The sequence below is a fragment of the Podarcis muralis genome, chromosome 4, assembly GCF_964188315.1.
Source record: "Podarcis muralis chromosome 4, rPodMur119.hap1.1, whole genome shotgun sequence".
Classification (NCBI taxonomy): Eukaryota; Metazoa; Chordata; class Lepidosauria; order Squamata; family Lacertidae; genus Podarcis; species Podarcis muralis.
Window position 1 is genome coordinate 34,002,642 of NC_135658.1, and position 24,721 is coordinate 34,027,362.

Sequence of the window (24,721 nt, forward strand, 5' to 3'; positions counted from 1 at the left end):
GGCAATACCGGGTTTTTTGGAGGGGGGCGATATTATTGATTCCTACTAATAAAGGTATCGCCCCACTGTGGGTTTTAAAACACACCAAAGCTGCTGTATGCATTGGGACCGGGAGCGCCAATAAGGATTGAGGTGCTACCGACGTGTGTGACCTGACTAGGGGAAGAAATAAAGTCGTGCGACTCTTTGTTTCCTATCTCTACGGGCAACTATCTCCGTCCGCAGCCGGGAGCCTTTTTCTTCCCCGCCCCTTCTTCGCGCAGGCGCAAGAGATACCTTTCAGGGCGCGGGACTCTGCGTCTGCCTCAGAACAGGACGGAGGAGGGAGTGTGTTGAGCGAATCCCGCGTCCAGGGGCCCCCCTCACGTGATTCCCTCCTCCGACCCTCATTGGAGGCACCGGAGGGGAGGGGGCGGAGTCCTGGGTGGCGGCGATCGCCCGGAAGGGAGGCAGGAAGCGGGGCGAGCAGTTGGGCTGGCTTTGCGGTTCGGTGGCCGGCGGCGGCGGCGAGAGGCGCCCACCTGGCCCCGCCCGCAGCACCGGCAGGATGCAGAGCGTCATTAACACGGTGAAGGGGAAGGCGCTGGAGGTGGCCGAGTACCTGACTCCTGTGCTGAAGGTGAGGCCCCTCCCTCAGCCCCCGGAATGGAGTGCGCGGGGCAGCAGCCGGAGGGAAGGGCGGGGGGGGGTCCCCGTTGTCATGTCGTTCCCATGGGGGGGGGACCCCGCTTTTTCTCCGCCCACCCTCGCCAAAATAGCATTTCTGTCGGTGAGAAACCCAGAAGCAGCCCTCAAATAGGCAACCAAGAGCCTTGTGCAACCCTGAAGACTCGCGCGTTTTATTTATTTATAGTTTTACCTTGTAACTAAAAGGAGCCCCTGAAAGCTTTGTGCCAAAACGCCGACAACAAATCGGCAGTGCCAAGGCACCCTTTTCTGTTTCCCCTCACCACTGTTTTTTTTCTTCTCTCCCTGGAAAATGGCTACAGTGGAAGCAGGCACCCTCCTCTGTTATATCCCCCTCTTAGGAGGAATGGCCCTTTATGTGACCCATAAAACCGTGCAGGTTGTATGTTTACCCTGCAGGAGCTGTCAAAGGTGGCCTGTCCTCCTCTCTGAAGGTGGCGCGGCCTTGTTCTGTATGTCATGTGGTAACAGTGTGCTTACAGTGCACATTTTCTGTGCAATGGGTAACGGGTTATGTGTTTTGATGTGTTTCGCTGGCCTGTGAACAGGTATCCTGCAAAAGAACTGGTGCAGCACAAACTGAAATATGTTTGCTAAGTACAAAGGTCTTTCGTTACTGCTTCAGGTTTCTGAGGAATAAATGCACTCCAGAGCCATAAAGAATGCATGTTCCCCTGCTCTTACAGAACACTATTATGACAGCTTCTTTGGATAAGTGGTGCTGCTGTGTTGCATTGATGCATGGAGAAGGAAGGATACTTATATCTCGTTTAGAAGAGACACTGCCCTTGGAGAAAACAGTAGAATAAGCATAATTTATTCAGGAGCCAGAGAAAGAATGGAAAAAATCCAGGTGGTGTGTGTATCTGGAGCCTAGAAGTTGTAACTTTTATGAATGGCTCTGCCCATAGTTGGCATTTTTAAAAGCAGATGTGGACTCAATCCCCACAGCTCTCTGAATGATTGTCATTTTTTAACAGTTCTTCTTTAAACAGATGACAGATGGGAGTTTGTGATAATGTAGAACCAAGCAAATTAAAAGCGGAAAATATGTAAAGTTCAAACTGCATGTTACATTGAATGCATTACAAGCAGCTATGCTTCTGTTTACAGTCATACCTTGGGATAAATTTGCTTCAAGTTAAGTATTTTTGGGTTGTGCTCCGCGGCGACCCGGAAGTAACGGAGCACGTTACTTCTGGGTTTCGCTGCGCGCGCACGCGCAGATAGTCAAAATGACGTCATGTGCGGAAGCGGCAACGCACGGATGTGGGTTGCATTCGCTTCAGGATGTGAACGGGGCTCCGGAATGGATCCTGTTCGCATCCCAAGGTACCACTGTATTCTTTACTTAATCATAGATGCTCACACAACTGTTATTGGAAGCACAGCAGATGGAGAATGGAATTTATCCCTTCCCTTCTTTGCTGTGACTCTGCTCCCAGAATGGACACCCTTCCTCAATGGCAAAAAGGAGCAGTAAAGACTCTTGGCACCAATGGGAACTTTTTTTAGGAACATTTGTAGCCATGTTGGGGGGCAGTTTTGTGTTCACAGCTGGGGTGGGAGGGTATAAACCTCCATTTAATGTTTGCTGTGCTCCTATGCTCCACGGCTTGAGACTGTACCCCTCCCATAAAAGCATGACAAAAAATATTTTTAAACGTAGATGCTTATTGCCACTAAGTGAGAGCTGATACTGTTGGAGCTCAAACAATATGTAAACATATTCTGTAAGTACTTAAATCAGTATACCTAGATCTGTTTCAAAATATACAACAGTAGCTTGTTTACAACTCTACAAAATTTACAAACATGTGCAGTATGTGTGTTTTAAGACTAAAAATATATGTATATAAGAAATATGCTAGACCACTTTTAGGAACATAAGTTTAAGTATCCTAACTCAAAATTTGTCTTCATGAGCAGAAATGGAAATAACTCTGGCACCCTTGAGCTACGTATTACAGAATCCATCCTTTTTTTGCTCATCTAAAAGGTCCCATGGCTTCATCTGAATTTCCACTTTAGGATGTCCTAAAAATGAAGATAGAAAAATCCCAAAATTTTGTATTTGTGTGTTTCCTGATTGTATTCTTAAATATGGGCCAAATTTTATGCTTGCTGCAGATGATAGAGGGATTTAAAATGTGAATGGAAAGCAAGAGGTATAAGAAATGACCCTGGTCAAAGTTTGTAGTTATATAGCAGAGCAAAGTTTTTAGTGAATTTCTCATTCTACAGTAGTCTTTGATTTTCCCCACCCCACCCCAATTCTGGGCATGTTTCCCAACCAGACTGCAAAACTTGTCAGTGTATGTTTTGTTAATTTGGGGCAGTACTCAATTAAACAGTTATCCTAGTGCAGTGACTTTTAGCTGTGCAATGTACCACTCCCTCCTCACTCCCCATGAGCCCCTAAATCTGCTCCAGAGGCTGGGGGAACTCTAGGGCAGATTTAGGTGGTGCATGGAGGGCACATGGGAAGAGGAGAGGGGAGGATGGGGAAGTTACATTGTATAGCTAAAAGTTGGTGTTTAGTTGAATACTGCCCATTATGTCTTGCCTTTAAGGATCTCAGGGTAGTATACACAAGGATATATAACACTATCATCATTTTATGAGGTAGATTAGAAGCTTAGTAATATTGACTTGCCTGGCAGTATAGTTTGTCTTTATCCTGAGACCTTTACTTTCAAATCTAAAAAGTCATCTTTTTATTTTTCTTCTCTATTTTGACTGTAGGAATCAAAGTTTAAAGAAACTGGAGTTATCACTCCCGAAGAGGTATGTATACACTTGTCGGCTTGTTTTTCAAAGTAACTTTTTGAAAGTAGTAAAACAAGAAGTTCCTGTTGCAGAGTTTTCTAGTTCCTCTTAATGCGAACTACAATTGTGACAAAATGCCAGTATTTAGTCCATATTTTCTTGGAAAAGTCATTCACAATTGTGAACATACCAACCAGATCTCTGCACCCACTACAGCTGAAATTGTACATGCACACAACTGGATTTTCCTCTGTAAAAATGCATCGGGTTGGGCTGCAAAACAGATCCCTTTTCTAGCTATTCTAAAATGGACGGTATTTGTAAGCTGCTTTGAGGGATGCTACAGGCAAAAAGCTGAGATTTGTACACTTCTTAAATTAGTGCATCAGCTGTTCAAAAATGATTTTAAGAGGAAATGTGGAAATATTACAAAATTTGTAACTGCTTCCTCTTCCTGGGAGGTCTGCAACAACAAACACAATAATATTTTCAAGTACTTGTTTAGCATCTATTTCAATCAGTATTTTCCTTGGCGTTCTTCTACTATGTTCTAGAGTTTTCTCAGTATATTGGTGCTCTTGTCTATGCAGCTTTCCTTGTAAATGAGGGACATTGTGTCCCCCTCACTAGTCTAGCTGTGGACTGTGTCTAAATACCTGCATGTACCTTTCAATTTGGGTCGTGCTGTTATTTTATTTAAAGATTTATATGCTGCTTTTGAAACCAAACATTTTCACAAGCAGTTTACAATCAAGATCCTAAAAACACTTTAATTCCAGTAGCGTCAAAAATTAAACTAAAATCAGTAGCATAAAGAGATCCCAAACTATTACTATCACAAAACAGCTTTACCATTGAAAATCCAGTCCACACACTATTTTACTTAAAGACAGATTGAGATTAAAATGTCTATCAGAGTTGTCTAAAAGCAAATGGGTAAGGAGCAAAATGAAACTTCTTAGGAGGGAGTTCTAAGACGTGGGACCTGAAAAGGCTCTATCTATTGTACCCACCAATCTAATATATTTATAATGGGCGCCCTGCAAATATGTACTTGTATCTGATCTTATGGCAAACAGTACTTCCAAATACAGTGGTACCTTGGTAGTTGAACGGCTTGGCTTCCAAACAAATCAGCTCCTGGACACCGCAAACCCAGAAGTGAGCATTCCGGTTTGCGAACGTTTTTCAGAAGCGGAACATCCGATGCGGCTTCTGATTGAGTGCAGGAAGCTCCTGCAGCCAATCGGAAGCCGTGTCTTGGTTTTCGAACCATTTCGGGAGTGGAACGGACTCCCGGAACGGATTAAATTCGAGAACCAAGGCATCACTGTAATCTGGTCCCAAACAGTTTACGGCTTTAAAGCTCAATATCAGAATCTTAAATTGGGCCCAGAAGTGAATTATCAAACAGACTTCAGATTACGCGATCTAGGTCTTAATATTTCACCTTGGGACACTACTTATTTGAAAGGTGCTTGCAAAGTAAGTGTGTAAGATTCGTGTAGCATGTGAAAGAAGGAGAAGACACAAGAGGTAGGGTTAAGAATTTTTATAGAAAGGAAATAGGCATGCCCAAGATTCACGTGTCTGTTTTTGGCCCCTGCCTTCACATACCACAAAATGGATGAGGCAGAACTCATGTTTTTTTTACTAAAGCATGGTCAGTTGCAAATGCAGAAGAAAGTAATTGCTCATGACTGTGATCTAGAACATTTCCAATGATGTTACAAATAGCAGGATTACAGAAGTTTGCACTGAATTTAAGAGGCCTTCCCTGTTTTCTTTCCCCTTTTTAAAAAGGAAACTGATTCGTCCAGTTTTGGCATAATATTTGTTTCTACTGTATTACAATTCTTATCAAAGGAACACCAGTACCTGAAGCTTATGGGAGATCTTGCAAACCTTTTTCTGCCACCCGAAATACAAACTTGTTCAGCAAAAAAAAAACAACTTCTAAAAATTGAATGCTAGCAATTAAGGCTAGATTTTTTGACCTTAATTCCTAAATGTCGATGGAGTGGCAGATTTTTACTGCAGAGGGATTCACTGATAAGAATTTAATCTTTGATGGCAGTGCTTATGGGTTCTTTTTAATCTGTCTTCAAGTTATTATATGAAGCCACTGAATACTTACGTTCCATGCTGGGCTAACCAGCAAACTTGCATCAATATAATAATTTAGCTCCCTCTGCTTGCCTGATTTTTAGACTGGACCTTCGCTGCTTTGAACTTAACACACAGTGTGCATAACGGAAAGCACATCCTAACAGTAACAAAATACTCCCCTCCCCATCTTGTTATTTCAGCAAGATGTAAAGATATAGGGTTATATTGAGTGCTGGTGTTCTGTTAGCACAGCAGACTTCTGCTTGTGCAGTGGAACTTCCCACTCCTCCACTGCCATCCACACACCCTCAGAATCTGCTCCAAAGTGTTGAATGATTCCCCAAAACAGATTTGGGGAGCATGTAGGGGAGGAAGGGAAGGGAAAGTCCTGCACTACTTGAGATACAACCTGAAGACTTGTTTGGAGATGGATCAGTTAACTATTGTGGTTAGCTAAGCATTTCTACTTCTCCTCTGTTCTGACAGTCCACTAGATTTTCCTAGTAGTTGTTTATTTAGTGCAGATATAAGTGGCTGTTGCTCACTGTCCCAAGAAGTTGACACTGCAATAAATATTTAATATATTAAAGATGGTTTTTCTGTCATTCTGTCTCGAGAGAGAAGAAAGAACCTTGCTTAGATGTGACTATTTGTGATGGTGATTATTTAGTGCATGGTTCTTTTCGGCTTTCATCACTATATTTTTGGAGCATGTCTTGTAGCTATGTGCCTTTAAAATATTTAGTGTGTAAATGCCAGCTGTTGCACTTGGCTTGTGGATCATCCCATTAACAATCTATCCAGGAATCCCATTCCAGTTTGCAAGTTAATTGCGTGACAGTCCCATTCAGACAAAATATTTTCTTGTATATGCATCTGCAGAAATTGTTCAAGGAGCAATTGTCTCTGAATTGGGAAAGCCAAATGACTGAGCTGGTATCAGTAGGATTTGATCTCACACTTACTCTGTACAGCTATAAGTCACGATGTTAAGGCTACTGAGGCTGGTGAAACTCTGTATATATCAGATATTTTTCAGCCTTCTTCTGTTTTGTGTTTGGCAGTTTGTGGCAGCAGGAGACCATTTAGTTCACCACTGTCCTACTTGGCAATGGTAAGTAAGATTCTACAGAAACCACCTCAAAAGAATACATAGGGATGGGTAGCACATTCACTGCCTGGTGATTGTGAATGTGCACGTATTTCCCACTGCGTGCGAGAGAGAAACTATACAAAGACGCCTAATTTGTATAATTCTTTCCCCCACCCCACCCACTTTTTTTGAGAGGGTGTTGCAGAATGGACTTGATCATATGTGGATTTACTTCTCAGTTGTACACCATTATTTGAGTGTATCTGCTCTGAATTCCTTTGACTTCTGAACATAAAACACGGACACTTGAAATTGCTCAAGATATGTGTTGTATTTTTTTGTGAGCTTGTACTGACTTCATTTTCAATTTAGCTTTTAAGATTTATCAGGATACAAAGACAAATATTTAATATACCAAAAGAGGGTTTTTATGTAGAGTTAGTGAAACATTTTGCATTAGCCACAGTCTAAAGGTGTTTTTTAGGATTAGAACAATGGTAGGATTGAAAACTGCCTATCTGTCTACAACCTGTAACAGGCTTTGAGCAGTTCTTTTGGTTTGAGCTCACAGAAGCCCCTTGTCTCCTTCCTGCAACAGATACAATAAGCTTGATGCATTGCATGTTGTAAAAGAGAAAGCAGAAGAAATGCAATTCTGGGAATGCTCTTATCATTTAACAGAAGTGGAAATGCAGACTGGGATTCCATGCACTAGACAACTAGGTCTGTCTTCCAAAGGGGGAAAACTACTTGGGTAGTTTTCTCTTTTCTTCCTTCTCCCTCCCCCCCCCCCCTTTCTGTGCCACAGGGCAAATAATCTTTGAAACTGGTCAGAGTGTTTTTTTTCTGCTTTAGCAGAAACATGATTCTGTTGCATAAGAGCCAGAATTGGTCTCTGAATGTCTGCAGCTTTTCACAGCCTTACTTCATATTTTTAAGGGCTACAGGAGAAGAATTAAAGGTCAAGGCATATCTCCCAACAGACAAACAATTCTTGGTCACTAAAAATGGTAAGTTTGGCACTAGTGCTGTGGTTGTGACTGAATATGCACCAGCCACAGCCCTGCAGATGTATCTTTACTTTCATACTTGCTGTTGAACCAACTTTGATAGGCGTGCCCAGTTTTATATCTTGAGAGTCGCTATGTGAACTTTTGAGATCCTTAGCTTCTTTATGTGCATGACATGGGTAAGCAAACTGTGCTTGTGGTATGGATTACTTGTATGAGTAATTTGGTGCTGTTCTGTAAATATCTTTATGCAATGCATAATGTAGTTCAGATGTGTTGGACTACAGCTCCATCATCCCTGACCATCAGGAGGGCACCACTATGGGGTAGGCTGGCTTGGGTGACTCGATTGGTGAGGGACATAGGGCAGGCAGGTGTTCTTATCCCACAGCAGCAGGTTAGACTAGAGGCCTGAGCAATTCTTTCAATATCTGCTTCTGTCTTGATCCAAAACAACAAAATTGAATAAAACTGATAAACATGTACTTTATGCAAAACTGAGAGAACATTCAAATACTATACCAGTTCTTTATGATTATGTCATACTTAGGAAACAGTATAATAGGGTTTTACCCACCTTACAATACATATGCTGATCCTTAGGTCTTCTGCTTTTAAGCAGCAGTTCCTCTATGTGATGCTGAATCAAATGCTTCAATAACATTCAGGAAGGCACTTGCCCTTAGTGCATATAAGTTTCAATTGACATCTGCACTGCTTGCTAAATGCTTTCAGTGTATTTTAGCTCCTAGCTAAGTTAGTGTCCTTTTTGTGCCTGGACACATTTGGATTCCCCAGAGCAGTAAGCTTCGCTTAAGACTAAACCCATGCTCCAAAAATGTGTGCTGAGATTTGTGAAGTGTATACATCAACCTCCAGTTCTGGAAACCCTGGGATAATTTATCTCCAGCTGATTTTGTGAATGAAGAGTGTTTGTTGTTTTTTGTAGTGCCATGCTATAAGCGATGTAAACAGATGGAGTATTCGGATGAACTGGAAGCCATTATAGAAGAAGATGATGGGGATGGAGGATGGGTGGACACATATCACAATGCAGGTATTGTATATTAAACTTGTAAATGCCCAGCTTGCGGCCTCTATTCTCGTGTACTCCCTAGTTCTGACTATATCTGTGCTCTCTACAGGCGTTACAGGAGTGACAGAATCCATTAAGGAGATCACACTGGAGAGCAAGGTATTAAGTTGTGAATCTGTGGCTAATATGCTGATGGGTAATACAAAGTTTTTTTCAGCCGGAACTTTCCGGAACCCAGTTCTGGCACCTGTCAATGGGCACCATTGCCATTCTAAGAGAACAAGGTGAGTTCCGGCACCTCTTTTTCTAGAAAAATAGCACTGAGTAAACCTAACAACTTGGTATGCTTGCTGGCATAACTGCTTTACCCGAAGAAAAAATATTTTTCCTTTTATGTCTCCAGTGGATTGGAACAGTAGGTTAGATGCCTAATATGAATCACACTGCATACCTCTGGATTGAGGGAGGCACTCTTCTGTAGAATATGCAAGCATATTTGTGAAAACAAATTCAGGAAAGTTTTTGAAGCCCACAGGTAACAGAGCCATGTTGGCTAATGTGAAGGTAGCCAGCCAGAGCAGTGCAGAGATTTAAAGCACATTTTTGTCCTTTTGTTTTGGCGGCTGGTTTAGATAGGAGAGCAGCTAATTTGTGGTTACATTGCAGCCCCCAAACTGCTGGTTACCTAGAGCAGGGATGGGACTCCTGTGGCTGTCCAAGTGTTTTTATTTATTTATTAAATTTCTATACCACCCTTCGTCTGAGAATCACAGGGTGGTTTACAATATAAGGGCACAAACAAACATACATAGCATAGTAAAAGACAAAAGCGACAAACCTTCCCTCCTTCAGTTTAAAAGGCCATAGATTGGCCTGGGAGAAGAGGAGAGGAATATTTTCACCTGACACCAAAAGATATGTAATGAAGACTCCAGGCAAGCCTCCCTGGGGAAGGCATTTCACAAACGGGGAGCCACCACAGAAAAGGCCTGTTCTCACGTTGTCACTCTCTGGATATATCATGAAGGAGGCATATGGACACAAGTTGCTGGCCTGCAGCTGCCCTTATCCCTGACCATGGGCTGTGCTGGCTGGGGCTGGTGGGAATAGAGTCCCCAGGTTTCCCATCCTTGATGTAGACTGCCCAGGTGAGGGAATGGGTAGGTTTACCCTTGTCCTATCTTATCTAGAAATGGCTGGACTGAGTTATGCTTATGCTTGGCAAAAGTACTTCATTCTTACGCAAAACATTTCTAATTTTCCCAAAAGAGAAAATGTATTCGAGAGTGGTAAAGTTTGCATGCTTTGTGGTTGCTGTCTTCAGTTTTATCCCAGCCAGGGTGTGCAGTCTCTGATGCAGCATAGGAATGTGAGGTCACCACTTTTTAAAAGATACGGCATGCTTTGAGAGGGCTGTACAATTTGAATTTGAATTGAAAAACTAGCTATAACTCATTGCATCGGATTTCATTTAGAGCAGGGTTTTACTGCCATACAATATTTTCATATACAGTGGTACCTCGCAAGACGAACGCCTCGCAAGATGGAAAACCCGCTAGACGAAAGGGTTTTCCGTTTTGGAGGCGCTTCGCAAAACGAATTTCCCTATGGGCTTGCTTCGAAAGACGAAAGCCCATAGGGAAATCTCCGGGACAGCGGGGAAGCGCAGCGCGTCTTCCCCGCTGTCCTCGGACCTCCTCCGAAGCCTGGCGGAGGGGCGGGAACCTCTCCCCCCTCCGCCCGGCATCGGGACGATGCCCCGATGCCGGGCGGCGGGGCGGGAACCTCTCACCCCCCCCCCGCCCGGCATCGGGACGATGCCCCGATGCCGGGCGGCGGGGCGGGAACCTCTCACCCCCCCCCGCCCGGCATCGGGACGATGCCCCGATGCTGGGCGGCGGGGCGGGAACCTCTCACCCCCCCCCCCGCCCGGCATCGGGACGATGCCCCGATGCCGGGCGGCGGGGCGGGAACCTCTCAGCGCGCGCAGGCTTCGGCATGCCGGCAACTCTCCGCAAGCAGCGGCAGCGCTGCCGCTGCTTGCGGAGAGGTCCGCGAAGCCTTGGCCGGACAGCTTTTGAAGGCAGGCGGGGGGGAGCAAAGACTTTCGCCCCCCGCCAGCCTTCAGAAGAGGTCCAGGACCTCTTCTGAAGGCTGGCGGGGGGCAAAAGTCTTTGTCCCCCCTGCCTGCCTTCCCTGGGGCTTTTAAATCGCCCCGGACAGCGGAGAAGTCCTCCGCTGTCCCGGGCGATTTTAAAATGCCGCCCGCCAGCATTTTAAGATTGCCCCGGACAGCGGAGAAGCCCTCCGCTGTCCCGGGGTTTTTTAAAATGCTGGGGGTGGGAAGAAAAGCCCTTGTCCCCCCCCCCCCAGCCTTCTGAAGAGGTCGGGGGACAGACTGTCCCTGGACCTGGTCTGAAGTCAGTTTCCCTAGGAACGCATTAATTGATTTTCAATGCATTCCTATGGGAAACCGTGCATCGCAAGACGAAAAACTCGCAAGAAGAAAAAACTTGCGGAACGAATTAATTTCGTCTTGCGAGGCACCACTGTACCTTCATGATGATCAAGAAACAAGCTTTATTGACACATTTATTGGTACGTTTTTGGTCCTTGTGTTTTGGTACCACAGCGAGTGGCCAGTTTGCAAGTTGATAGAGTGATTCAGTCTCCCCATTCATGGAATTGCTGAGTGATCTCTTAAGTTTGATGCATGGATGCTCTAGTCAGGAACACTGAAACAGTACATTGCTTTTTCTTGTCTTCAAAGGACAATACAAAGTTACCAGAGCGCTCAGGGTCGTGTGATGATGAAGATGATGATGAGGGAGAGGCAGCTGATATGGAAGGTAATGGCCACTCACTTGAAGGAATGCTTCACTAGATCATGTTGTTGTTAGATATGAAGCAGAAGCAAAACAATAATGTTGCCATCATTGCACTTTTGAGTCCATTTTGTTCACAGAATTCTTTCTGCAGAAGATTCCTTCCTGCATAGCGTTGCAAACTTCACTGCAGTTATTTAAATTCATGAAACAGTCCCTTGAGGTGGAGGGGAATTGGTTGTTGCTCTTGTGGACAAGAAGCAATGAATTCAAACTGTGACTCCAGAAATATAAGCTAGGAAGATTTTTATAAACATTGGAACACAGTTGAGAAAGGAGAAAGTACTGGGGAAACTTTCTTAATGGAGATCTTAGATGAGAAGGAGGTTAGATGAATTTTTAATTGGATTCATCTGTATAGATTTAATTCTGAGGCAAGAGGTTTAATTGGGAGTTACTCATCACTTCCAGTGAGGTGTAAAGACTAGAGCAGAGGTCGGCAAGATTTACCTCGCCTGGGCCAGTTCACTTCAGCAGAGATCCCTCTGTGGGGTGGATTGTGCGTGAGCGCGCACACCCGCAATTTCCTGCGCCTGAGCACCCGCAATTTCCGGCGTCTTTGCAGACACAATTTCCGGCGCCGCGGAAGTGAGTCCCCGCACTGTGCCAGTTTAGCACAGCACGTGGGGACTCGCCGGGCGGCTCAGACCAGGGGCAGCTCGTGGGCCGCTTAAATGACCCCCATGGGCCGCAGGTTGCCAACCCCTGGAGTAGAGTATTGGACTCAAATGTAGGAAATCAAATTCAAATACCTGCACAGTTGTGAAGCTCTGTTACTTCATCACAGGGTTGTGGTGAAGTTAGAATGCCTCTTGAAACCCCTTGCAGGAAAGAGTTACAGTACTTCCTCCATGGAGCAATAAATTTAAAAGTAATATTTTCAAGGAGTCACTCACTGGAGTTGAGAGTACATGGAAGAAATTTATGTTTCTACGTTGTGTTATGTAAGATGGAATGTAAATGATACAAAACTAGCCAAGATTATTTTTGTCTTGCTCCATCAAAATAGTCATGATTCTACTAGCCATCCTGAGTGTCTTGAGGAAAGGTGGGGTGCAAGTGTGAAAGACTGATAAGACCTTCTTATTTTTAAATTTCTCTACCAGTAGTCTAACGAATCAATACGAGGAACTTAAAAGATGTAGTCTTAAATTACTATACAGTAATCCACAACTAGCCTGACAACTCAGTGGCATTCTGATGAGTAGGGCACAATACTCCCAAGGGACAGATTAGGTGAAAAGAAGCTAAGAAAGCCAACCTAGTAGAAAGGATGATACCAAGGCAAATTAAAATAATGACAATTACACTGTAGTCTTAAGAGAGAGAAATGGCATGCCATTTGGGGAGCCCCCTGGAGCAGATTTTGGGGGCACATGAAGATGAGGGTGAAGTGCCTCGAGCTTAAATCTGCTCACACAAACTTGGTTTCCACCTAATCTCTACTAATCACTTGTCTGTGGTCATTAACAAATATGGAAAAAAGATGCCAAGGGGACAGAATTGGCCCCTTTTAAGTTTTGGAACGCATAAAAAAAGTATATGCTCCTAAATATAAAAACTAATTCAGGAAGTAAATGTAGGTGAACTGCTAGGAAATATAATCAAATTCATAATCTTCATACAGAAAAAAATGGTAAAATTCCACCATAGAATATATTTACAGGGGGAGCTATACCATAAAGCTGCTTGAACCTTGAGTGGTTTTTCAACCACACTTTCCCTTCTTTTCCTTTTCTCAACTCTCTATAGTTTGCTTGGGCTCCTCTATCTTAACCTACACTGCTCCTTTTCTTTCACCCTGATTTTGCTTGCCTCTTGGGCACTCTACCCAGCCCTCAGCCTGCCTGCTTTTTCCTACCACCCTAGCACACAGAATGTTTGTGAGCATTCTGTGACAACACAGCAGCTTATCCCGTGGGTGGGGTGACAACTGGTTATGTGCACCTCAATATAATTTAATGTTTATATTGAGGAATGTATTCTTTGTTACAGCATACACTGCAAAGTGTATTTTCATAAACTTGATAACTTCATTCTTAATCTGCATCTTCCTTGAACACCCTGGGCATGCACAAATATTTAACAAAAGTAGTAAATAGTAACATGATCTTTTTATATCATTTCAGATTATGAAGAGAGTGGGCTGTTGGAGACAGATGATGTAAGTGCACTGTGTTCATTGGGCAGCAGCAATGTGTGCAGTAGCATATTATTTTTAAAACTGCATGTGGACTTCATATGTATATTTTCATTAAAAACTAACCACCAATTCAATGAAAAGAGTTTATACCAACACCTAATGCCTGCCAGAGTCGGTCACAACTGGACCTAATGGTCAGGGGTCCCTTTACCTGCGGGTGACGCTGTGGGTAAAACCTCAGCGCCTAGGACTTGCCGATCGTCAGGTCGGCGGTTCGAATCCCCGTGGCGGGGTGCACTCCCGCTGCTCTGTCCCAGCGCCTGCCAACCTAGCAGTTCGAAAGCACCCCCGGGTGCAAGTAGATAAATAGGGACCGCTTACTAGGGGAAGGTAAATGGCGTTTCTGTGTGCTGCGCTGGCTCGCCAGATGCAGCTTGTCACGCTGGCCACGTGACCCGGAAGTGTCTGCGGACAGCGCTGGCCCCCGGCCTATACAGTGAGATGAGCACACAACCCTAGAGTCTGTCAAGACTGGCCCGTACGGGCAGGGGTACCTTTACCTTTAATGCCTGTAGTCATTGAATTTGGTAGGGAGTGGGCAACAGCTGACATTTTAAAGCTATCAATTTATTTCTTAAAATCTTGAGCAGGCAACATTGGATACAAGAAAAATAGTGGAAGCTGCTAAGGCAAAAGCTGATGTTGGAGGAGGAGGAGAAGAAGAAGCTATCCTACAGACCAGGACGTATGACCTTTACATCACATATGACAAATACTACCAAACACCAAGGCTCTGGTTATTTGGTTATGATGAGGTACAACATTCTTTTTTTCCTTATTTGAATCTGTTCAGAGCTCAGTAGTGCAATAAAATTGGTAATAGGTTATGGCAAGGCGGCCTCAGACATACTGTGTCAAAGATCATTCAGCCTTCTGCAAACAAATGTAAACAAGCTTTCTTTGGTGTCGCTCTTGCATGAAGCTTACTTTTGTGGTGCGCACTGGAAGTCAGCAAGAAAATAACGGAACTTGTTTCTTGCACTCAGCTCCCTGTTGACCAAATACATATTTTTTTATTTTTGCAGTTCCAGTGGGCTTTGACTATATGTGATTTTGGCTGTAGGCACAATCCACAGAATGTAACCCCCACCTAAGTTGCAGGCTTACTGTACAAGGCTTGCAAAGCAAGTTCTGTTTTATGTTGTTCTTATTAATTTCATTTTTATACTGCTTAACTTTATATGGGGGGAATGAAATTAGTTAATGATGATAATAATTTTATTATTTGTACCCGCCTATCTGACTTGATTGCCCCTGCCACTCTGGATTGTTTCCAGCAGATATAAAAAGATAATAAAACACCAAACATTAAAACTTCCCTATACAGGGTTCCCTATAAAGGGACGCGGGTGGCACTGTGGGTTAAACCACAGAGCCTAGGACTTTCCGATCAGAAGGTCGGCGGTTCGAATCCCCGTGACAGGGTGAGCTCCCGTTGCTCGGTCCCAGCTCCTGCCAACCTAGCAGTTCGAAAGCACGTCAAAGTGCAAGTAGATAAATAGGTACCGCTCCGGCGGGAAGATAAACAGTGTTTCTGTGTGCTGCTCTGGTTCGCAGCTTAGTCATGCTGGCCACATGACTCGGAAGCTGTATGCCGGCTCCCTCGGCCAATAAAGCGAGATGAGCGCCGCAACCCCAGAATCGGCTGCGACTGGACCTAATGGTCAGGGGTCCCTTTACCTTTATACAGGGTTGCCTTCAGATGTCTTCTACAAGTTGTATAATTATTTCTCTCCTTGGCATCTGATGGGAGGGCGTTCCACAGGGCAGGCACCACTACTGAGAAGGCCCTCTGCCTGGTTCAGTGTAACTTCTTGCTGTGAGGGAAGCACCAGAAGGCCCTTGGAGCTGAACCTCACTGTCAAGCTGAAAAATGGGGGTGGAGATGCTCTTTCAGGTATACAGGGCCAAGGTGGTTTAGGGCTTTAAAGGTCAGCAACAGCACTTTAAATTGTGCTCAGAAACATATGGGGAGCCAATGTAGATCCTTTAAGACCAGTGTTACATGGTCCCAGCGGCCACTCCAAGTCACCAGTCTGGCAGCTGCATTCTGGATTAGTTATAGTTTCTGAGTCACCTTCAAAGGTAGCGTCACACAGAGTAGTCCAAATGGGAGATAACCAGAGCACACTAAAACATCAAATAAAGCAATCCAGAATAAAACACTATTTGCATGGCTGAAATTCTTTGTTTAATTACAGAGAATCGATGCAATTTGTCTTTACTTCTCTTTCTCTCTCTCACTTTAGCAACGACAGCCATTAACTGTAGACTATATGTATGAAGATATTAGTCAAGACCATGTCAAAAAGACTGTGACAATTGAAAACCATCCCCACCTTCCTCCACCTCCAATGTGTTCAGTTCATCCGTGCAGGTATGCTTCAGTCTGCATTCTAACAGCATATGAATTTACTAACAGCATATGAAAATATTCATGAAAAAAGTTTTGGTGGATGAAATGTGTTTTGTATTCTGGCCACTTTTTAGCATCTTTTTATTCTTTATTGTATTCTTTATTGATTTTAAACTCTGAAACCCTTTCCCCCAGCACTCAGTTCAAACTGCTCTCATTCTAATTCACTGGGTCTGTTACATAGTGCACAGTGTCATTTGAGCGGACTTCCACTCGTGCAATGGGAAGTCCTCTTCTTCTCTTTCTCCCTTCCCTGCAACTCTCTAGCCCATCCTGCATGTGTTCTTAAAGGCTCCCCCAATCTCTGGAGTAGATCTTGAGTGTTTTAGGGAGCTGCATGGAGACAGGAAATCTGTTCTGCCAATTGTGTCCTGCTAGTGGGTGGATGCTGTTGGATTCTGCCCATTGGACTGTGAAGTCAGACTGCTGGGGGTCTTGCCAACTAAAAGTAAATTTTCTGGTTTGTTTCCACTTTTCAAACTCTCCAGAAGGTGTCAGGCAATCATCCTGGAAATGAGAACAGTTGTCATGCTTTCAAGCTGCAATCTCAGGCTCTGCTACTTGGGTTTCTTTGTTTTATTAAAAAATATATATTTTCAGGCTGTCTGTTTACACAAGACGTCACACTTTGCTGTATGGACAGAACATGCATTTGTCTTCACTCTAAAGCCCTAATCTTCTTGTTGAACTCTTGAAATACAGTGTTACCTGCTTAAGGTGTTGAAGTTAAATGTTCTGCTTAGGCTGTTTACTTCCATCATTTTGTTTTTGCAGTTTAAAAGGGTGGGTAGATTCTGGGATTCTCCTTCATCTTAATAACAGGAGCATGCTAACTTTTAAAACTCATTTTAAAAGTCCAGTTCTGTGTTCTGCCAGAACAGGTGAAGACCTTTTGCCCTTACTCAGGCAAAGTCCCTTTGACTTTGTAGTCAAAAGGACAGTTTAGCATCTCTGGCAAAAGAGACTGAACAATGCTGAATGGAAATCTTTGGGAATAACAGCATGACTGATTTTTAAAAATAAACTCTTATTGGGCGCAAGTAGCTCAAGTCCTTTTCTGTCAGCAAATAGGAGTGGGGGCTGTATTGCTGTTAATGTTCCCGTACTGTGACGTATGGACCCCTTAAGTCTGGAAAAGGAAGTCGAAATGTAGTGCGAAACTCTGTTGTCCAGCTGTTTTGCCATTTTGGCCACTTCAAGGTCTGTGTTTGACCAAGTTGAACTGAAGGAGTTGAAAGCAGTATCTCCTGAGATTAGCATGCTAAGGGTTTTCATCTCCCTTATTATTAAATGCACATAAAATAGCAAGTCTATCATGTACAACAGACTTACTGTATTAAGCCTGATAACAAGCCACTGGTGTTAATGGGCAACAGGAGCCCAGTAAGAATGCAAGAATAATATGAAACCAATGTTTGCTCAGAGTTTCCCAATATTGTGTTATGCTGAGCTTTATTTTGCCCATTCTGCTGCACAACATCTGTTCTCAAAAATGTGGCAATCATTTCCTTAGTAGGATTCACGATGAACTCACTAAGACAGTTAATAGACTGGCACAGTTTTTACTTCCGCAACTTGAAGTAAAATCTGGTGTCCCTTGAGTTCTTCTGCTGTTGGCTGAATCCTTATTTTTCATTTTCATTTTCTGAATTGTTTAAAAACAGCAGTTTTCCACCCATGTTGTTTAGCTTTTGTGAAGTATTTCATTAGTTAATTAACATGCAAAGTTGTGTTCAGCATCGGCATCCTCCCAAGTTTTCAGCATGTTGTTTTGGAAAAGTCTTCCAGTAGTTATTGGCTCTGATGGTGTGGGGCTGCTTGTCCTGCTCTCCTCACTGTCTTCCTTTTACTTTTCCAGCTTCAGCAGTTGCGTGAGGGTATGTTATGGGAAAGAGTTACTGGGAATTGGTTGTAAAATACCACTTGGGACCGTTCTGAGTGCTTAATGAGGTTCATCGCAAAGGCTGCAACCCTAGTTGATGCAGCACTGTTGTTTCCTTATTGTGATTCTGTTGGAAACGAAGTCCTTGAATAGGGTGATTGCGATAGATGGTGGAAGAAATACTGGTTTGAGTAATGTTTTAAGCAACCGTTAAATGCTATACAACCTCCATGTAGTGATTTCTGCTTTGGATGCCTATGTGTTAACTCTACGTTAGAAGGCCTATCCATTAGCTGTGTCTAGTAGCCATTCAATCCCCGATAACCTCCCTGGTCCTGTTCAGTCTGCATTGGATTGAGAGGAAGTTGTAATACCAGCCTTGCTAGCATACCGTTCTCCCGTGCTGCCACATTATCTCTGCCAGTCCCACTAATAACAATGATAAAATAGGAGTAGAGTGAATACTAGTGGAGACCTGCCTTGCTGTTGCCCAAGCAGTAACCAGAGATGGCTTGAAGTAGCTATTTAAACTTTATTTTTCAATTCTCATTGCTTGCTTCTGCCGCCAAGAACTATCCTGCGTACAAATTGTAATCAAATAACTTGCTGTATTATATAATAATGCAATATATGTATATTTCAAGATATTCACCATTTGCTTTCAGACATGCGGAAGTGATGAAGAAAATCATTGAAACTGTGGCAGAAGGTGGGGGAGAACTTGGAGTTCATATGTATCCTTTTATCCAACTGCCAAAAATAGGTGTGTGTGTTAGTTTTTTAGAAAAGGGCTCTGCACTGATTTCTCTGCACTGATTATTCAGAATGTGTTCTCCCACTTTCCCCTCCCAGCCCCTGCTCAAGCGCATCTTCAAATTTCAGTCACTCAGAGTGACTGCCTTATAAGAATGGGCCGCTTTGGGCGTGACTATCACTAGGTGATGTGAATCGAAAGTATTCTTATAATTAATCCGTGGTTCACACATGGCTAAGCCAAACATGAGTGGTATCCAGGGAAGTGGTTCTATTAGTGCAAGGACGTATGGCTGTGCAGTGGAACATCTCTACCTACTCCCTTCTCTTCTGTGTTCCCCCTGAATCTGTTTTGGGGGTTCACCCATATTTGGGGAGGGCGCATAGGGTGTGGAGAGGCAGGAGAAGTTCTGTTGCACCTCCAGAAGTGTACTTGTTGGATACCATCCAATGTAATTTTCCTTAATGCAGTGTTATTGGTGATACCCCTCTAAGTTAGAGAGTATGAATGATAAAACTGATCAATTAATACTAGCTATAATGGCTACTTTCTACCACAATGGTTGGAGCTTGTATGTCTCTGAATACTCGTCACTGGTGAGCACAAGTGGGAAGAGTACCATTGTACAATGGTACCTTGGGTTACAGATGCTTCAGGTTACAGACTCTGCTAACCCAGAAATAGTACCTCGGGTTAAGAACTTTGCTTCAGGATGAGAACAGAAATCGTGCGGCAGCGGGAGGCCCCATTAACTAAAGTGGTACCTCAGGTTAAGAACAGTTTCAGGTTAAGAACAGACCTCCAGAACAAATTAAGTTCTTAACCCGAGGTACCACTGTACTTGTATACTGCATACAGGCTTCCCATAGGCACCTGTTTGGCCACTGGATAGATGCTTGACCTGATCCAGTAGATTACTTAAGTCCATTGTTCCCAATGGGCCTAGTTTGCATAGGCAGCAATAACTATAATAAAAACTAATTGTTCAGTCGTCTTTATGCATGTGGGAGGCACTCTCTGGCCATTAAAACTGTTCCACTAGACTAGACTGGTAGCCTTATCTATCTTTTTCCATTGGTGCTTGACTATTGAGGAAGGTTGAATTGTTTCAACTTGTGGTTTTTACTTTGCTGCTTTAGGGTTAAAAACTTGCTTCTCCTTGTGGAACTACTGGGTTGATTTTCCTTAATTAAATATTCAGGTACCTTCTAATTTTTTTGAAATTTGTACAAGCAGTCATTCCGACAATAGAATATGACTACACGAGGCACTTTACGATGTAATTAGGGGAAAGAATGTTTATGCTAATTATTGATTCTAATTTTTAAAAAGAATAACCCATACCTGTGACTGACTTGTTTATCCACCATGGTATACAATTTCTGTAATGTACCACTTCTATCAAGTTTATGCATCAAAATAAAATTCCACTACCAGCCTTACTTTTTAATAAAGACCTTTATGTGTAAAAATAAATAATAAAACACTTTTTTTTTCATTCCTGTGCTGTGGGTACATAGAGGGTTTTTCTTTTTCTTTGATGTACAGTACTGCGAAGACTGGGGAAAAGAAAGAAAGGAAAAGCTCAAAGCAAGATCCCAATTCATGTTTGTTTTTAATTAAATTTCTGAGAAATTTTTAAAGTAAAATTGTAGCAAGACATGAAGTGGAAAATAATGTGTGATTTCTGACTAGTGGCATTTCAGAGTAAATTGACCAAATCGCTTAGGTAGATCTTAATATGTATCTAAGGCACACCTGATTTTCCAAGTGCACATTAGTCTAGGTCCTTATTTGACGCTAGAAACCCAACTCCTCTCATGCTCCTTTGAACATCAGATGGGAATGAAAGCATAACTGGGTGTGAAGACTAGGAAAAGATGTGGCATCACTTTTTTCAGTTTAATGCTAATGTACTGAAGAAAAGCATGTGCAGCTAGTGAAAGTTGCATCCAGAACTCTACCTGGCATGTGCTTTTCTATCTGGAATACTAAATTTCTGTCTGCAAAGATAGTACTCAAACCTTGTTTTCAGTAGGTTCAGCTTACATTGCACCAATCTTCTTAATGACATGGTTGCCTTCCCTTTTTATGTCACCTGTACATGAATGCCATCTTATGCAGTAAAGATATAGATACCTTTTCTCTACTTTCTACACCGCGTGTTCTTTTAACTAGGAAGTGAGATCAGAAGTGTCAAGGAGGATTCAAGGAAATTGGCCTCTTCTTGCTATCGTTGCAGTTGGAGGGAATAGGAAGCAGCTGTCTTCCACCCAGCAGTCAACTTGCGTCAACCGAAAAAATGTTCACAATAAGTGAAAATAATATGGCTTTTTGCATACCTTCTGATGGGATGGTGGGAGAACCTTATTGGCTCCATTTATACCATGGAAGAAAAATGATAAGATTCATAAAAATAGAGTGTGGAAACTACAACATATAGTTCAGTTAGAACCTATTCTATTCTTCTATGGATGTTGGCAAATGCATTTCCCTATCATGGCCAAAATTTTTACATAGGAGTTGTGAATTTAAGATTTACCATATTTTTTGCTCTATAAGACTCACTTTTTCCCTCCTAAAAAGTAAGGGGAAATGTGTGTGCCTCTTATGGAGCAAATGCAGGCTGCGCAGCTATCGCTGAAGCCAGCACAGCAAGAGCGAGAGCTGCGCAGCGCCTCTTGTTCTGCTGGCTTCCCAGCGAAGCGGGAGGAGGAATGGAAGGGAGCGAGAGCTGCGCAGCTATCCCTCTTGCTGTTCTGGCCTTTGGGATTCAGAATATTTTTTTCCTTCTTTTCCTCCAATAACTAGGTGCGTCTTATGGTCTGGTGCGTCTTATGGAGCGAAAAATACGGTAAATCTGATGTTCCATCCACTAAATTTCTGCTGCAAAAAAACGTAACACTGTTCAACTTATGTTTCAGATAACTTCATGTTTCCCGAAGTATCTTAAACAGTGCTCACTTTAGACTGTAAATGCTTACAAGCTGCTTCTAATCTGTTTTTGAGCATTTTAATAATCTCTTTTACAGCAATAACAGTGGGAACGGAAATGCATATTTTTTAATGCAACGTTTTGCAAGTCAAATGGAAATATTACACAACCCAAAGATTTGGACAGGCTCTTTTGTGTTCTGGACATGGGGTGGGGGTAACAATGAAATCTGCAGATCACAACCATCATACTGTTCAGTATACTGCTATTAAATAGGTAAAATCACATGCCCCTTCCCTTTTCTAGCAACAGCTTGTTTTCCAAAACTCTGCTTTCTTAAATCTCAGCATGTGTTTTAATTGCCTCTCCCACTTCAGGAAAAAACAACTATTTTACAGGTTCCTATGGCGCTAAGCTCATTATTGTAATACAGAAGTTATAAAACGATAGCAAAACCCAGAGGTAAACATGGCTTCTTTTTCTGTGATGTAGAAAATGATAGCAGTGATTGGTTTGCTGTCCCCAGTTCAGAATCCTCTGGAGGCAACCTGCCAAGTCCCAGTCTCCCACGCGCATTCCCCCAAAAGGACCTGATTGTTTGCTGCTGGTAAATATTAACTTCCCTCTGTTTGCGAACTAGGGAGAAGAAATAAAATAACACTTCTGTGCTCACTGCATACATGGTCTGGACTTATATTCTGGGCACCATTAGAAAAGCATTGCATGGCTGTCTCTTCCATTTTTAAGCTGACCTCGGAGCAAAAAAGAACAAGATGGTTCATCTAGTAATGTTTACTCTGGCTACAACGTTAAAAGCCCTGTTGTCACAAATATGTGCCCAGGCTAGCTCCAACGGCACTTGAGAATTTAGGTCTCTAAAAATTGATACTCTGGATCAGTGTTTCCCAACCTTTTTTATAATTTATACAAAATACAATTACATAAAATGATAGAAACATAATAAAATATTGTTGAGGCAGAATAAACATAGAATCATAGAGCTGGAAGGGACCCCAATGGTCTTTCTAGTGCAATCCCCTGGAATGTAGGAAACTCAGCTAAAGCATCCATGACAGTTGACCATCCAACCTCTGCTTAGAAACCTCCAAGGAAGGAGAGTCCAGAACCTCCAGAGGAATATCCATCTTCCATGTATTATAAAAAGTAAGCAACACTTATTTGACCCCAGTTATTTGACACAGAGTGGGAAACCTACAGATACAGTCCAAAAGGCGCAGAGGGAGTTCTGTGTATATAGGAGGATTTTAAAAAGTAAGTCCTCACTGACCTGGTGCAAAAAGATCTTGAGATGCGGAGCAGCCATGGCTGCCTAGATAAAACACCACAGCCACACACCGTTATGTGGGAGTAAGTCCCACTGATACCAGTTTCCCAATGTTTGCCTCCCAATGTCTCAAGTCAGCAGGAGTTTTAAATCACCGCATTTAGTACACTAGATGTTGGTGTTCTGGCGGAATACAAGCCGATAAGACAAGTTTTCAAGTTGTGTTATTCTACCTACAAAACAGTATACCGTATTTTTTGCTCTATAAGATGCACTTTTTTCCTCCTTAAAAGTAAGGGGAAATGTGTGTGCGTCTTATGGAGCGAATGCAGGCTGTGCAGCTATCGCTGAAGCCAGAACAGCAAGAGCGAGAGCTGCGCAGCGCCTCTTGTTCTGCTGGCTTCCCAGCGAAGCGGGAGGAGGAATGGAAGGGAGCCCCTTCCATCCCTCATCCTGCTTCTTCAGATGTATTCTACAAGTAGTGTTGTTCTTTATCTCCTAGACATCTGATGGGAGGGTATTCCACAGGGAGGACACCACTACTGAGAAGGTTCTCTGCCTGTTTACAGCTTAAAGCTCCCATCATTGCTGACCGTGCTGGCTGGTGCAGAATGGAATTGTAGTTCCCAAATCTGGAGGGTTCCATATTGGCTACCACAGGGTTAGAGTGGGAGACTAGGCCTGGGGAGACCCAAGTTCAAACCTTGCTTAGCCATGAAGCTTGTGGGTTGGATGACCTTATGCCCATCAATTCAGCCTGGTTTACTCCATAGATTTGTTGTGAGGAGAAAATGAGGGAACAACCAGGCATGTTGCCTTGAGTTCTTTGAAGAAGGAGTCAGATACTCATGTTCCACATTCCCCTACTCTTCTAGCAGGCATTTGACTACTAACTGGTTGTTATGACAGGGTCTTACTTATTCATTTTTTGGAAAATATTTATCGTGAGTTTTTAGTTCTATCTGCTTTAATTTATGTTGTGAGCTGCCTTGGGTCCTGCACCGGAGAAAGGCAGGATATCCCGTATTTTTCGCTCTATAGGACGCACCCGACCATAAGGCACACCTGGTTTTAGAGGCTGAAGGGGCACTGCGCAGAGAGGGAAAGCTGTGCAGCGCCTCTCCGGCGAAGCAAAACCAGGAGAGCAAGAGGGATCGGTGCGCACTGATCCCATCTCTCCTGGCTTCAGCGAAAGCAATGTGAAGCCTCCGGAGCGCAGCGGGAGCAGTCCCGCTGCGCTCTGGAGGCTTCGCGTTGCTTTCGCTGAAGCCATGGAGCCATGGACGCACACACATTTCCCCTTAATTTTTGGAGGGGGAAAAGTGCGTCTTATAGAGCGAAAAATACAGTAAACAGAATAATGAAATAACTAGTATTTATGTAGTGAAATGGTGTTCTCACCTTCAGACCACAGTTTTAAGTAGTGCTCTTCCCTCCTCCTCAAATTGGCCAACCTTGGGCTACTATTGGCCAAAGCTTTCCAAGGTGTTCTCCACATGACTGGATAGCCTGCTATCATGTCCTGAATCTCTTGCTACTGCCCCAATATACTCCTGCCCTAGTGGGCAACAGCACAAATAAACCACATGCTCCTCCGTGTGGAGTGGAATCTGCTTCCTTGCAATTTGTTCCTTGGAGGAGAAGGTGCTTGTGGAGG

The 24,721-nt window shown here is 43.3% G+C and overlaps 1 protein-coding gene across 1 annotated transcript; it reads left to right on the forward strand.

The window, feature by feature from the left end:
- Positions 1–391: 391 nt before the first annotated feature.
- On the forward strand, positions 392–20,286 carry ATG3 (autophagy related 3). The gene is made up of 12 exons (XM_028726597.2): positions 392–619; positions 3,433–3,474; positions 6,630–6,679; positions 7,598–7,668; positions 8,618–8,725; positions 8,814–8,863; positions 11,475–11,553; positions 13,719–13,753; positions 14,383–14,547; positions 16,042–16,169; positions 18,756–18,824; positions 20,046–20,286. Exons 1-12 carry the CDS (start codon positions 548–550, stop codon positions 20,125–20,127), a joined length of 951 nt encoding a protein of 316 aa, XP_028582430.2. The 5' UTR covers positions 392–547; the 3' UTR covers positions 20,128–20,286.
- The last annotated feature ends 4,435 nt before the right edge of the window (positions 20,287–24,721 follow it).

Coding starts and splice junctions, on each gene's coding strand:
- ATG3 (XM_028726597.2), top strand. CDS start 548: ATGCAGAGCGTCATTAACACGGTGAAGGGGAAGGCGCTGGAGGTGGCC. Junction 3,475..6,629: donor GAGTTATCACTCCCGAAGAG/GTATGTATACAC, acceptor TGTGTTTGGCAG/TTTGTGGCAGCAGGAGACCA. Junction 8,864..11,474: donor AGATCACACTGGAGAGCAAG/GTATTAAGTTGT, acceptor TTGTCTTCAAAG/GACAATACAAAGTTACCAGA.